We start from the raw sequence: 13696 nt of genomic DNA, 5'->3' as shown, positions 1-13696 counted from the left end.
CCTCTCTCTCTCTTCTCTCTTCTCGCCCTCTCGCTCTCTTGCCTCTCTCTCTCGCTCTCGCTCTCTCTCCTCTTCTTCTCCGGCTTTCTCATGCCTCTCGCTCTTCTCTCTTCTCGCTCGCGTTTCTCTGGTTCTCTTGCTCTTCTCTTCTCATCGCTCTCTTTCATGACTCTCCACTCATCTCTCTTTTCTCTCTCTCTCGTCTCTCTCCTCTCTCTCTCTTCTCGTTGCTCTCTCTCTCTCTCTCTCTCCGTTGCTCTCTCTTCTCTCCTCTTCTCGTCTCTGCTCTCTGGCTCTCTCTCTCTTTTTGTCTCTCTCTCTCTCTCTCTCTCTCTCTCTCTCTCTGCACCTAGTCCGTCTCTCTCTCTCTCTCTCTCTCTCTGCTCTCGTCTCTCTCTTCTATTATATATATATATAATATATATATATATATATATATATATCCTATCCATTATGCGTCTGGTGGAAACCTGATTGGCTTCACGGTCATCTTCGTCGTCAGGGAGGAGAGGGACCAGTCGATCATCGTGTCCGGGGAGTCGGGCGCGGGCAAGACGGTGTCGGCCAAGTACGCGATGCGATACTTCGCTACAGTCGGAGGCTCGCACACGGAGACACAGATCGAGAAGAAAGTGCTCGCGTCTAATCCAATCATGGAGGTACAGTGGCGGGCGAGCGGGTGAATACGCGCACAGGGCGCAGAGCAGATTGTCGGATTGATCTCGGCGGCGAATTTTATCGCGTAGAAAACTGTAGATGAGCTGTTCGCGTGTGCAGATTTGAAGTCACTAACGATATTAAGCCGTACTTTTGTTGAGCGATTAGTGCGTAGTAATATTCGCGTTGAAAGCTTGTTAATAGTGCTTCCCACCTCGCGGAGATTCTACGCGTAAGATTTGTGGAGCGTAATTATCTTCTATTCAGCGAGTTACTATGTAGAGTGCTTTTAGTCGTGGCAAAACAATGCTCTTTTCATCGTAAAGTGTTCATTAATTTTTCAAGGAAGATGTTGTTAATGTGTTAAGCTACGCATCTGGTGTTAAGCAAGATGTTATTGATGTGTTTGTGTGTTAGTTGTTATTGTCGTCATTGTCATTGTTGTTGTTGTTGTTGTTGTTGTTGTTGTTGTTGTTGTTATTATCACTGTTTGTTATTGTTCTCATTGGTGCTGCTGCTGCTGTTGTTGTTAGTTGTTGCTGTTGCTAGTGTTGTTGTTATTGTTGTTGTTGTTACTGTTGTTGTTGTTATTGTTGTTGTTGTTACTGTTGTTGTTACTGTTGTCACTACTAATAACTATCTAAACAGGACCATTAATGAACCCACAAAATCCTGTCGTCGTTGCAGGCCATCGGCAATGCGAAGACGATCCGGAACGACAACTCGAGCCGATTCGGCAAGTACATACAGATTGACTTCAACAAGAACTGGCACATCGTCGGCGCGCACATGCGCACCTACCTGCTGGAGAAGTCTCGCGTCGTCTTCCAGGCAACGGAGGAGCGCAACTACCACATCTTCTACCAGCTGTGCTCCGTCTGTGAGGAGCCAGAGTACGAGCAGCTCAAGCTGAGTGAGTGCTGGTTGGGGTTAGGGTGGCGTTAGGGCTGTGGTTGGGTTAGAGCTAGGGAATATATACGGCAGAGAAAATTGGCGAAGGGTTGGGGTTAGGGTTAGGGTTGGGTTAAAGTAGATTAGGGTTAGGATTAGGGAATAGATATGGCAGAGGAAATTGATTAGGGGTTGGTGTTAGGGTTAGGGTTGGGGTTAGGGATGGGGTTAGGGTTGGGGTCAGGTTTGGGGTTAGGGTAGGGGTAAGTGTGAGGGTTAGGATAGGGTTGGGGATGGGGTTAGGGTTGGGTTAGAGTTAGGGTTGGGTTAGGGTTAGGGTTGGGTTAGGGTTAGGGTTGGGTTAGGGTTAGGGTTGGGTTAGGGTTAGGGTTGGGTTAGGGTTAGGTAATAGACCCAGCTAAGAAATATTGGTGAATTTCAAACAAAACCGAGTGTCAATTTTTTATATGTGAAGATAGGGAGGATGTAAAGGTGATGTTATGTATTACTTTTGAATTAACAATTTTGCGACCAGTTTCGGTAAATGAACATGTTGTATAAATGATTAATAAAAGGCTACTGTGAATAAAACTGAGCTCTACAAAAGTTTGATGTTGATGTTGATGGATGCACCTCATGTATACAGTGTGGCATTGATAAAGCAGTGCTTTAGAGGAACGCATTGTTGTCGTCGTGGCATTTAGTATGTTTTTTTTCTTACAGATCATCAAGATGACTTCGTTTATACATCTCAGGGTGAATGTCCGACAGTCGACTCTATAGATGATGTGAAACAGCTTCAGGATCTGCGAGAGTCTCTCTCTCTCCCCCCCCCTCCCTCTCGCGCTCTTCGTCAAAAACATCGGCGTGAAAGTTGGTGTGAATTGAATGTGGCGTGAAATTGAATCATTCGGCGAAACTGAACCATATAAGAACGGGTCTTCTGCTTTTTCCTACTGCTATTTATTCTAGGTGACCCTGGGAGAGAGAGAGAGAGAGAGAGAGAGAGAGAGAGAGAGAGAGAGAGAGAGAGAGAGAGAGAGACAGCCCCACAGTGAAATATCTAAAAAGGCGAGACGGTATACTATGTATATATCATGAGTTATTAAAGACAAATTTGTCTTTATTAACTCTTGATATATATATATATTGCGGATATAATATATCATATTATATTATATATATATACGTTGCTCATCACTCCCACTGCTCACAGGTATCGTGCTGGTGGCCATCAATCCGTACGAGTATCTACCGATCTACGATGCGGACACGATCATGGCGTACAGCGGGCGCGACCAGGGCGAGCTCGACCCGCACATATTCGCCGTCGCCGAGGAGGCGTTCAAACGCATGGCCAGGTGACGATAGCTAGCCGAGTCTCCGCGTCGTGTCCTGCATGCGTGGCTTTGTGTTAAAGTGCCATACAGGGATGGGGGGGAGGGGGCAGCACCCGAAGGAGAATCAATTCCAACAAATATAATAGTATATTAAAATTACACTCAAGCTTTTATGGTTTTGAGCATAGAAGTACATCTCATCTATAAATGAAACGTGTAATTGATTCGATTTATTTGTCACAGGTAATACTCTTCATTAGAGCAATACCCGTGCAAAAGCTTGAGTGTATCCTTAATAATTCATGATCTTTATGGTGGGTAGTGATGTATTAATCCCAACAAATGTAATTACAGGTATATTACATTTATTACAGATGGGTCACTAATTATAAAAATATTGTCAATTATAATATTGTTGTCTGATGACGTCATGCATTGTCTTTAAAAATTGCAATCGTAATACATTCTGCTAACTTCATACATGACACACGATTAAACCATACAAACAAATAATAGCAAGACTTTCTGTCCATGAGTAAATGTCACTGCGAGCTACAAGCAGTTGCTAATGTCATAATTAAACGTACATACAGTGGTTTGGTCACCAGGGAAACATTGCTTCTGCATCAACATCAAACGCAAATTGTTGAGGTCTCGAGGTCGAACATCAGGGTGATGCTCCATTAGGAGCGTAATAACATTAATAATCCCTGAAAAGCGCCCAGACCAGGTAAAGTGTCGGTTTGTTTCGCCGTGAGGAATTCAGAACACGTTGGGCCCCGCGATTGCACGGAGGGCAAATTAAGAGGCCCGCCCAAAAAATGGGCGCCGCGAATGAAGCGCGTATTTCTCTGCGCGTCGTTCGTTACACAATTGGCGCAACCAGCGTTAATCAACTGGTAGTAATTGGCGTAAGTTTAGTCGCAGTCGCTAATCTTCCGTAAGCGGAGAGCGGGAATACGTGACTGCTAAGCACCGTACATAAATAGCAAGATAATAGTCGCTGTCTTGCCGCGATCGCACCGCGACTTATTCGAATCTCATGTTCCGGCGTACGTCGCCCGCTCTGGACCGACGTTAGCGCGCGATGAAATGGGATAATTGCATTAACTGCTCTGTTGTTTGCTGTGAACTAAACTGCAACTGCTGTTGTTATTCGCTGGGCGCATCCCCAGATTCCAAACGCTCTTCTTTCTCCTATTCTCGCGCCCCTGCTTTAGTGTGGCACATAAGGCACTTGGTGCAAAATAAGAAACCCGTTTTTTATTGTGTGAGCTCAGTGCGCAAGTGGCACGCGGTGTCGGTGAGACTGTGTAGCCAGGAGCATTCGAACGCCGGAAATTATTGACAATAATAGGCAAAACGAGCTAATAAAACATTAGGATTTGCGGATTGTAGAATACAGATCGCAGTTATTAGATACGTTTTATTATCGAAACGGTCCACGTCCCTGCATTGCGTGTACGTGCGTGTACGTGTGTCAAATGCCCACCGAATTCGCCATGAGTGGTTGACGCTCATGCAGTCAGATATACTCTAAACAATAACACTCTAAGACTGGTTACAAAAAGCACGTCAAAAATACTCGAAAACACTCTAAGACTGTTATAATGCAGCTCCTAGAATAGTCTAACACTCTACAATACACTCACTGCTAACACTCTAAGACTCTTATAATCAGTCAGAATAGAGTCTAACACTCTGAGACTAAATTACATATTACATCAGATACTCGACACTCTAAGACGGCTTATAATGCCATTCAGAATAGTCCCTAATACACTTCTGAACTCATTAATACCGATTCATATACTCTGACACATCAAACTGTTATAATGCAGTCAGAAAAGTCTAACGCGCGCTACGCGGCACCATGTAGATGTGTCACGGCCTGAGTCCGGCATATTGATTCCATCGATCATTAATAATTATCGGATAACGAATGATCGCGATTGTTGCGCTGACGTGTGCACGGCGCCTCCGAACGTAGGGAAACTCGTAGGACACGTAAGGGCAATGTAGGACATGTCGCTCTCGAACATTAGCGTAGGACGCAGTAATACCCGTCTCACGTCAACTATCACGCATCGCTGATATAATATAACATATTATATTATATCAGGAGTCTACCAATTAATATTGATTATTTTTTTGATTTCCAGTTGATATTGACTCCTGATTATATATATATAATATATATATATATATAATAGTATAATATATATAATATATATAATAATATATACAGTATATAGATATATATCATGGAGTTATTAAAGACAAATGTCTTTATAACCTCTTGAATCATATATATATATGCGGATATAATATATATATTCATATTATATATATATACGTTGCCTCATTCCACTCCGACTGCTCACAGGTATCGTGCGGTGCCATCAATGATCCGTACGATACTTACGGCGATCTGCGATCGGACACGATCCATGGAGTACAGCGGCGCCGACCCTAGGGCGAGCTGTGACCGCACATGCATTGCGCCGTCGCGAGCGAGGCGTTCACACGCATGGCCAGGGAACGATAGCGAGCCGAGTCTCCGCGTCTGTCTGCTGCGTGCTTCTCGTGTTAAAAGTGGCGGCGTGACAGGGATGGGGGGGAGGTGGGCAGCACCCCGAAGAGAATCAAATTCCAAAATATTAATAGTATATTAAAATACACTCAAGAATTTTAGGTTTGAGTCATAGAAGTATCATGCTCCATTCTATTAAATGAAACGCTGTAATTGATTCGTATTTATTATGTCACATTAAACTCTCATTGAGCAATAGCACCGTGCAAAGCTTGAAGTGAATCCTTAATAATCTCATGATCTTTATGTGGCTTAGTGATGGTAATTAAGTCCCCAACAAATGTAATTACAGGTATATACATTTATACAGATGGGTCACTAATTATAAAACATATTGTCAATTATAATATTGTGTCTGATGACCGTCATGCATTGTCTTTAAAAATGCAATTCGCGTCAATACATTCGTGGCTAACTTCATAGCATCGACACAACAAATTAACCATACAAACAAATAATAAGCAAGACTTTCTGTTCCCATGAGTAACATGTCAACTGCGAGGCCTACAAGCAGTGGCTAATGTCATAATTAAACGTACGATACAGTGGTGTAGGTCACCAGGGAAACATCTTCTCAAATCAACAACCATCAAACGCAAATTGTTGAGGTCTCGAGGTCGAACATCAAACACGGGAATGCGATACTTCAGTCTCTCACTCAACACGAGTCTGCGTGTTCTCACCGACTGCTCTCTCTCTTCACCCCTTTCTCACCGACCCTCTCCTCCTCGTTCTGCTCGGGTCGCCCTTTCTCCACCCCGCCTCCTCCTCTCTACTCTTTCACGGGAACATGCCTCATCGGATGCAGACCGAGTACGGCTTTCTCTCTCTCTCTCTCTCGTCTCTGCAGCTCCGTCTACTCTCACTCTCTCTCTCTCTCTCTGCGTGCTCTCTCTGCGTAACTGTCTCTCCTCTCGCTTCTCTCGGTTCTCTCTGCTCGCCTCACTCTCCCTCTTCTCTTCTCTCCTCGCCCCCCGCATCTCTCTCTCTCTTTCTCTCTCTTTCGCTTCTCTCTCCTTGTCTCCTCATCATCTCTCTCGCTCTCTCTGCTATCTCTCTCTCTCGTCGCTCTCTCCACTGTCTCGTCGCTTTCTTTTCCTCTCTCTCTCGCCCTTTCCTCTGTCTCTGTTGCTCTCTCCCGTCAAGTCTCTCTCTCTCCTCTTCGTTCTCGTCTCTCTCTCTCCTCCTCTTCCCTCCTCTCTCGCTCCTGTGGTCCTCTCTCTCTCTCTTCTCTCTCCCCGGCCTCGCCCGCGCTGCCTGGTTTGGCCAGCGACCGGCCGCGGGTCTCCTCGCCGGTTCCCCCGGGCCACGGCGCTCGCGCCGTCGCGCGCGCCGTCCGGACCGCCGCCCCCCGCCCAGCCCGCGCCGACCCGCGTCCTCACTCTCCTCTCTCATCATCTCTTGCGTTATCTTCTCTTTCTCTCCTCTCTCTCTCTCTCTTCTATATTATATATATAATATAATATATACTATATATAATATCCTATTATTATGAGTCTGGTGGATAACCTGATTGGCTTCATGGTCATCGTTGCGGTCGTCAGGGAAGGAGAGGGACCAGTCATCATGTGTCCGGGGGGGAGTCGGGCCGCCGGGCAACGACGGTGTCGGCCAAGTACGCGATCGATAACTTCGCTACGCAGTTCGGGAGGCTCGACAACAGCGAGTACACAGATCGAGAAGAAAGCTGCTCTCGCGTCTATCCAATCCATCGGATGGTAAGTTTGGCGGCCGAGCGCGTGAGATACCGCACAAGGGCGCAGAGCAGATTGCGATTGGATTCTGCGGCGAATTTTATCGCGTAGTAAAACTGTAGATGACTGTGCGTGTGCATGATTTTGAAAGTCACTAACCGGAGATTCTACACAGTAAGGATTTGCGTGGAGCGGTAATTTATCTTTCTAATTCAGTGAGTATAACGTAATGTAGACGTGCTTTTAGTCGTGGCAGAACCAATGCTTTTTTAAATCGTAAAGTGTTTTAAATTTTTCAAAGGAAGATGTTGTTAATGTGCTTAAGCTACGGGCATCTGGTGTTAGCAAGATGTTATTGCATGTGGTTTGTGTGTAGTTGTTATTGTTCGTTATTTGCATTGTTGCTGTTGTTGTTGTTGTTATTATCACTGTTGTTTATTGTTACCTCGATTGGTGCTGCTGCTGCTGTTGTTGTAGTGTTCGCTGGTTTGCTTGAGTCGGTTGTTTGTTAATTGAGTTGTTGTTGTATACTGTTTTTGTTGTTATTATTGTTCGTTGTGTTAACTGTGTTGTGTATTAAATGGTTTGTCGTTACTGTTGTCACACTAACTAATCTAAACAGGGACGCATGTAATGAACGCGCACTAAAATCCTGTCGTCGTTTCAGGCATCGGCAATGGTCGAAGACGATCCGGAACACAACGTCGAGCAGCAGATTCGGCAAAGTACAAGCAGATCGACGTTCACCAAGGAACTGGCAAACATCGTCGTCGCGCACATGCAGCGCTAGCCTGCGTGGAGAAGTCTCGCGTCGTCCTCCACGGCGTACGGAGAGCTGCTACTACCACATCTTCTAGCGCAGCTGTGCTTCCGTCGTGCGAGGAGCCCTAGAGTACGGAGCAGCTCAAGCTGAGTGAGTAGCTAGGTTGGGTTAGGGTGCGTTAGGGTTGTTTTGTGGGGGGGGTTGCTAGCGGCTAGGAATTATATACGCAGGTTCGACACTAACGCTAGCGTTAGTCGCGAGGCTAGTAAATACAGAACGACTAGTAGATCCCGATAGGCAGGTTAGTCCGGCGAGGACTAGTATAATATTCCCCCGTGCCCTGCACGCGTCCGCAAATTTCCCATGCCGATTTTACGCAGGCGCAGCGTCTCTCATCCGAAGATTCCAAAGAGCTATATATAACTCGCCCCATTTAACAAGTTTCCCCTCTAGCATGCTAGAGCCACTACGCAGAGTACAAACGATGTTGTTAAAAACAATGAGACCACCAATCACAGTCTACCCGATGCGATCGCTTTTGACAGCTGTTTGACATTAGAACAAACGTCTATTGTAGAAATGACGCAACGAATCAGTTATGTAGCGCTCTCATAGGCGAGGTATTTTACATCGCCAACGCACAGCATCGCATTGCTGTGTTAACTTGAAGCACGTGGATACAAATAGTATGTTGAAGCTAATAGTAGGTACATAATTATCGGCACATAGTAGTAACTAACGAACATCACTTGTTATGTGGAATATTGGACGGACGCTCGCCGAACTTCCAGCCTTCCAAACGTCAAATCGCAGGCAGGAGAAATAGATGCCAAGCGTGTCTATATACACGAAAAAGATGGCGTGCCGTTCCAGCCAGCGGTGGAAATCGTCATACACCGTGCTAGAGCTATGACCCAGCCAAGGTAGACGCTGTGTGCAGGCATGTAATGTCTGGTAGTTTTTCAACGCGGCAGCTACAAACTATCGTTTGAAATTTTAATGCGCATGATGCTTCCCAGGGGCACAGAAAGATCTAGCAAAAAGAAATGCAAGACGCATGTCTTGATCACGAAACAGTGGGGGACCAGAGTGACCAGCAACGTTGAGAATTTGAAATGGTGTGTGGCGACTCAAAAAGGTGATAAAAGTGCACACCGCACGCGCACGTTGTACCGGTGCAACAACGCAGGCACTACCAGCGTGTAATGCAACCACGCACGCACGTGTACGTGCACAGCTGCGCGTCGCACCACGCAGCGCGCCGCACGTGTACTCACACGCACGCACGTGTACGTGCACACGCACCCACCAGCACACACGTGATGGGGGCGTGCCCACGTATCGCCGCACCTGTACTGCACACGCCACGGCAGGCACGTGTATGTGCACAGCGTACCTACACAACGGCCGCACGCACCACGCTACATGTACGTGCATGACGCAACGCACGTGTATGCACACAGCACGTACGCACGATTACATCACGAACGTAAGCACGCCCGCACGTGTTACGTGCTACCACGCACCGCCCGCACGGTGTACGTGGCAATCACGCACGCCCGCACGTGCGTACGTGCAACACGCACGCACACACACATGTGTAACAGCGCACGTGCACACGCACGCACGCACGCACGTGTACGTCACAATGCACACATGCCCGCAGCGTGTACGTGGCACACGCACGCACAGCCATCGTGTACGTGCTGATGCACGCAGCGCACGTGTAACGTGCACACACTTGTAGCGTGGCCTATTCACGCACGCACGTGTACATGCACACGCACGGCAATGTGCGACACGCACGCGCTGCACGTGTACGTGCACAGCGCACCGCGCACGTGTACGTGCACATGCACGCAACACCACGTGTACGTGCCCACGCACAGCGCAAACGTGTACGTGTACGTTGCAGATCCAGCTTTCCCAGCTGCCCGACCCACGTACGACGTAGCGTGCACCACCAACGCAACGCACACACGTGTAAGCGTGCCACGTACGCACGCAGCTGTAACATACACACTGTCACGCCAGGGCACCGGATGTGCACACTACATACACACACACCACAGCAGCGCACATGTGCGGCATACTACGCACGCACGTGTACGTGCGACACGTAGCGCAGCTGCGCCCGCAGCGTGTACGTGGCACCACGCAACCACGACACCACATGTGCACGGACCACGCAGAACACGCAACGCATGCCACAACCGCACGGCACACACGCACGGTGTACGTGGCACATGAAGCACAAGCGCCGCACCGTGTACGTGCACGACGCAACGCACACACCCCCGCCTGTGCCATGTGTTGGCTCTCTGCTGGCTTGTGTTACGTGCCTATGCACGCACCACGTGTAAGTGCAGCACGACGTGTACGTGCCTTCACAAGCACGCACGTGACGTGCACACGCACAGCGCCGCGACTGTACATGGCGACGTACACAGTAGGCCACATGTGCACGCACACACGTGTACGTGCCCACGCACGCACGTGTACGTGATACGTGCCGATCAGCTTTGCCTCCAAGATGTCTTTGCAGCCTCTACTTTGCAACTCTGATTTCATTCATTTGAGCGGTTATTCTCGCTTCGACTAGACGCATTGGTTTAGCAGTGATACCGGACAGTGCCACTCGAAGCCGCCATCTATCCATGCGATTAGTACACTGCGCGGGTGGATTATGTTTTCTAGCCAACCGACTTGATTGCGTGATGTTTCAAGTGTACGTCAGCTGTGCCGTCCAGTGCATCAGACCAATCACGCACAGCACATCATGTATGCATTATGGCACATACATAAATACATCTTGAGCGAACTCAAACTAGCGCAACGGCGGTAAGGCGCGCGAACGATTTTTCTTGAAGGTGATGGGTTCGAATCCCATCTGTTTCAATATTTTTTATTTTTCTGTATTTTTCTTCTTTATCCATTTTAACTATTTTTTGTGTTAGTGTTAAGTGTTAGTATTGAGCTGTTATTAAGATTCTAATTAGGTTAGGGTTAGGGTAGGGTTAGCGGTTAGCGGTTAGGGTTAGGGGTTAAGGATAGGGTCTAGGGTTAGGCGTTAGCGAAGGCTTAGCGGTTAGGGTTAGGGTTAGGGTTTTTGGCATTCCAGCGTATGTGCGTGATGTAGCCTCAGCAGCTAGGCTGTTCATTCAACTGTACTCAGAGATGCGAGTTCGTGCGTGAGCGTACAGCTGACGTCACGCGAGTCAGTCCGCTTGGCATAGAACACATATATCCACACGGTAATTAGGGTTAGGGTTAGCGGTTTATAGGGTTAGGGTAGGTGTTAGGCGTTAGCGGTTTAGCGGATAGGGTTAGGGTTAGGGTTAGGATAGGGTTAAGGGTTAGGGTTTAGGGTTAGGCTTTTTGCATCAGTGGTAATGTGCGTGATGTAGCCATAGAGCTAGGCTGCTATGCATTTTCACTGTCTCAGAGCATGCCGAGTTTCGTGCGTGACGTAACGACTGACGGTCACGCGATCAGTCGCGGTGGCATAAGAAACAATATTATCCACCGTAAATGGGCGAACCCATCTTAGAAATGGCACATGCTAGTTGGACAAACGGGCAGGCCCTGACACCGATTTACGCTCAAGCTGTGCAGCCTTGACAAGGCCAGAGGGTTAGATGTCGCACTGCACTTACCTGCACGACAAAGGCCTGCAGCGAGGTTCATTAACGGCGATAGCGATACACAGGCGCACGGGAACAGTTTGTAGCTAGGTAAATTGAAGCGCAAATTCCTTTCTGTGTATAGATGACGGATCCACCATATTTCTTCTATCAAAGTAGGCCGATTTTATTTCGAATTAAAATGTTATTTAATTTAAATTTTAATCTTATGAAATTCATCAACAAAGTTTACATTGTAATTTATACAATTGCAATGTCTTTAACTAAAACCTTTCTGGGGAGACACCCTTGTACCTTGGGGAGAGACGCCCTGTCCATCCGTAGCAGAAGGGGGGCTCGCACCCTCCACCCCACCTACCCCCCCACCCCGACAAATCACAATGCTCGTCGCTATGCTGCCTAGTAAGGGAGTCCTTCGGCAGCATACGTTAGAATCTTGGAAGGACTAGTAAATTTTTCTTTTACGCTAAGTCCTGTAAGTACTAGTGAACTAAATATGGGTTAGTGTCTAACCCTGTATACGGCAGAGAAAATTGGCGAGGGTTGGGGTTTAGGGATTAGGGTGGGATTAAATGTAGGAATTAGGGTTGGATTAGGGAATAGATATGCGCAGAGTAAATGTGATGAGGGTTGGTTATTAGGGTTGGGAGTTAGGGTATAGGGGTCAGGTTATGGTGTTAGGGTAGGGGTAAGGTGAGGTTTAGGTGAGGGTTGGTGATGGGTTAGGTTGGGTTAAGGAGTATACGGGTTTGGGTTAGTGTTAGCGGTTGGTAGAGTTAGCGGTGGTTTAGGGTTAGGTATAAGACCCCAGGCTAAGAAATATTTGTGAATTTCAAAACAAACACCGAGTGTCAATTTTTTTATATATGTTTGGCAGATAGGGAGGGATGTAAAGGTGATGTTATGTATAATGAATATATTAATATATAATATATATAATGATGAATTAACTCAATTTTGCGACCAGTTTCGGTAAATGAAACATGTTGCATAATGATTAATAAAAAGTTCTACTGTGAAAAAACTGAGGCTCTACAAAAGTTTAGATGTTGATCGTATGCGATGCACGCTCATGTAATACAGTGTGGCATTGATAAAAGCAGTGCTTTAGAGGAACGCATTGTTGTCGTCGTGGCATTTAGTATGTTTTTTTCTTAGCAGATCCATCAGAATGCATGACTTCGTTTATACATCTCAGGGTGAACTGTGACAAGTCGACTCTATAGAATGTGTGAAACAAGCTTCAGGATCTGCCGAGACGATCCTTCACGGTTACAGTACGACTGTTGTTATATGTACCACGCTCCTGTCAACGTATTAGCCAGTCGAGCCGTCGCAGCCGTCGCATTTGCAACAGTCAGGTTTTGAAACTGCATAGGCGCAAAAAATGTGCTAGCACGGCGCTAAAATATTGACTCTAAAGACGGATGTTAGCAAAAAATTGCACTCCAATATTTTTCTGGCACTCCCACAATAATAGCTCTTGATCTCTAATAGTCTAATAGTAGATTTAGATTTAGATTTTGAAATTTATTTTACGTCTTTCAAGTAATTTAGCAATGTTACATAGTATAACAGACAAGTTTTTTAAAAAATAATATCAGCGAGGTTAGCGTGAATTGACTATACAAGTCTATCAGTCGCACTCCGCTAAGCTTAAGATACGTTACTTAAGCACGTTAACGCATGGAATGAAAATACGATTGAGATAATACAATAATATGATGAGCGTTGTTGTGAAAAATAATAAACTGAATATATATAAACATAATCATGCGAAATTACCGCTGAGTCCACATGATTCGCGACCGCAATACAAAAACACATAATGCACTGGTCCCAAGATATATATATATATATTAATATATATATAGACTATCAGAAAAGAAAAAGCTCGCTCACAGATGGCATAGCTGACAATAATTGACAGGCGAAAGAAAAAATTCAAGCACAACAATTGAAGATCACACAACACAGGGTTAAAGAATGGCAGCACAGGCAACAAATCGCACACAAAGAAAAGCCAACACAAAGGCTTTAATACCCTGCAAGCGTTGGTATTTATATACGTGTGTGCTTTGTACATTAGGTGCATGTGTTTTATACAATGAGTG

The 13696-nt window shown here is 46.3% G+C and overlaps 1 protein-coding gene across 1 annotated transcript in view; it reads left to right on the top strand.

The window, feature by feature from the left end:
• Positions 1 to 511: 511 nt before the first annotated feature.
• The window catches only part of LOC106808397 (unconventional myosin-Vb-like), a 77697-nt gene continuing 64512 nt past the window's right edge, over positions 512 to 13696 (top strand). The window contains exons 1-4 of the mRNA XM_014811107.1: positions 512 to 659; positions 1345 to 1570; positions 2272 to 2369; positions 13246 to 13253. Of these exons, the coding sequence (XP_014666593.1) occupies positions 576 to 659; positions 1345 to 1570; positions 2272 to 2369; positions 13246 to 13253 (416 nt within the window). The 5' untranslated portion in view covers positions 512 to 575. The remainder of the gene's footprint in view (positions 660 to 1344; positions 1571 to 2271; positions 2370 to 13245; positions 13254 to 13696) is intronic.

This window comes from Priapulus caudatus, unplaced genomic scaffold (genome assembly GCF_000485595.1).
Source record: "Priapulus caudatus unplaced genomic scaffold, Priapulus_caudatus-5.0.1 Scaffold273, whole genome shotgun sequence".
NCBI lineage: Eukaryota > Metazoa > Priapulida > Priapulimorpha > Priapulimorphida > Priapulidae > Priapulus > Priapulus caudatus.
The sequence above is the reverse complement of the archived record's forward strand: the minus strand, read 5'-3'. Positions and strand labels throughout refer to the sequence as shown.